The sequence below is a fragment of the Fulmarus glacialis genome, unplaced genomic scaffold (genome assembly GCF_000690835.1).
Source record: "Fulmarus glacialis isolate BGI_N327 unplaced genomic scaffold, ASM69083v1 scaffold23974, whole genome shotgun sequence".
In the NCBI taxonomy this organism is placed as follows: domain Eukaryota; kingdom Metazoa; phylum Chordata; class Aves; order Procellariiformes; family Procellariidae; genus Fulmarus; species Fulmarus glacialis.
In genome coordinates, this window is record NW_009210266.1 from 2,850 (window position 1) to 4,959 (window position 2,110).

Here is a 2,110-nt window from a genome sequence, read left to right on the forward strand (position 1 = left end):
GAGTCCTCCAGAGAGGTGTCTGTAGTTTAACATCTGTTAATGGTGTGTAAATAATTTTTTGCTGAGAATAATGTTCAAGCAGTATCGAAGAGCTGATCCCATCTGGAATTTCCAATTGTAGAGGGCTTCGCATGAAAACAAGTTGTCTGTTTTACGAGAACCCAGTTATCCCCATTCATCCCCATTCAGTCTTAGTGGCTGAGCAAGTCTGGGTTGTCCTCTTCCACAGAGGAGCGTGAGGGTTATCTGACCTCCGTTCCCTGTTTTTAATTTGGATGTATTTGCAGCTTTCCTTCCAGTCCTAGCAAAGGGGCCGGTGCTTGCTCGGGGGTGAGGTCCTTACTCCTTGCGTGGTCCCACCTCCCCGGACGGGATGCGCTGCTGTGGTGCCCTGCAGCCTGCCAGGGGGTATGGCACTGCTGCTGGGTGTGCTGCTTGGACATGCTCTGAGAAGGGGCTCAAGTGCAAGTGGCTTTTTCGATGCATAATTAAATGTTTGGCCGTTGCTTTAAAGAAATTGTGTCAAGTTTTGGGAGCAGTCAGTGGAATTTGATTAGGTGTTGCATGAAATTTTTGTTGTGTAATGAGATACTTAAAACTTTTCTACATTTCTTCTTCCTCCTTCCATCCTTTCATGATGGTGTGTTTCATTTTATTCCCCACAAATCAGGGGATGCTTCTGTCTTAATTATAGGATGAAGCTGGTAAGGACAGTCCTTTCTGGAGTTTTTTTGTGCAAGACACATCCTCACCTTTATTTTGTATCTAAATCTAGAAGTGAATCTGTGTGGGTTTTTTGTAGCCGTTTAAGCTATACGTTGTAGTAAAACCAGGGGCTATTTCTTTGTTGGCATAAGTAAACTGTGGAAATACTACATACCAACTTTCCAAACCAATTGTACCTGAACTTAGCTGAACAAAAAGCAGCCACTTCTGTCTTAAGTATGCGTGACCTTTCAGCAGGGCTATCTCACTGTGATTTATCTAAATTACATAGTGTTAAAAATACAGCCAAACAAGCCTGAATCTTTATTAATTATGCACATTCTGCTTTGACAGGCTGAAAATCTAATTTTATGATCACATCAACTTATCTCTTGTCCTTTTGGTTGAGGGCTAATGCAAATGTCATACAACAGCATATGTGTTCATTTGTCAAAAGCAAAACGATATTCTAAACATTTGTCTTTCCCTCTCTTTTTGCCTTTCTGGGAACAGATTTAATAGAAAATGTTTACATAGCTTCAAGAAGCAGGAAGGAGCCCAAGTTCCCCCAGGCCAGCGAGGTCCCCGAGCACCGGCTGCAGGTGAACAGCATTACTGTTTCTAAGAAACGCAGCTGGCTGCAGCAGAGCACGCACCGACGACCTCCTCCTCCTCTGGAAGAAGAAAACACCTGTAAGGAAGCGCATGGGGCTGTTATCCTGGTACCCAAATCTCCCATCCTGCTGCCTGAACCTGTGCCGCGGGCTCCTGCCACGTCACCGGTGGGGCGGGAGCGCCCCGCGCGAAGCTGCGCTCCTGTCGGTGCCCTGCCAAGCGCCGCAAGCCCTGCCGTGCCGAGGAGCGCTGCTTTGGACTTCGGTGAGGATAATGATGCAGATGATGAAGGAGAAATATGGTACAACCCGATCCCTGAAGATGAGGAGCCCGACTTGCTGAGGGTCCGCCCTTGTGCTGTGAATAGCCCTGTTGCTGTGGGGTCTCCGGCAGTTCGGTACAAACCCCTCCCTGGGGGTGACTCGGGCATGGCCACGGGTCCCCACGAGGGTCCCCCACACTCCATGGAGAGCGCAGGGGACAGTCGGACCGCTCAGCCCAGCGAAGTAAGTCAGGCCGATGCCGTGCATCCTGGGGAGCACGCACAGCAGCACCGGCAGAGGTTTGCCTGCAAGGCTCCCAGCGTGCCAGCGGTAGAGGACAATCCTGCCTTTAAGTGGCCTTCAACAGGTAAGAGGGTTCAGCAACATAGAATCATAGCATCACAGAATGATTAGGTTGGAAAAGACCTTTAAGATCATCAAGTCCAACCGTTAACGTAACACTGCCAAGTCCACCACTAAACCATGTCCCTAAGCGCCACATCTACACGTCTTTTAAATACCTCCAG

The 2,110-nt window shown here is 48.5% G+C and overlaps 1 protein-coding gene across 1 annotated transcript in view; it reads left to right on the forward strand.

Moving 5' to 3' along the window:
- Positions 1-1,218: 1,218 nt before the first annotated feature.
- Positions 1,219-2,110, forward strand: part of SYDE2 (synapse defective 1, Rho GTPase, homolog 2 (C. elegans)) — a gene marked incomplete at its 5' end in the record, with an annotated part of 26,669 nt that continues 25,777 nt past the window's right edge. Inside the window, one exon of the mRNA XM_009577124.1 lies at positions 1,219-1,950. Within this exon, the coding sequence (XP_009575419.1) occupies positions 1,219-1,950 (732 nt within the window). The remainder of the gene's footprint in view (positions 1,951-2,110) is intronic.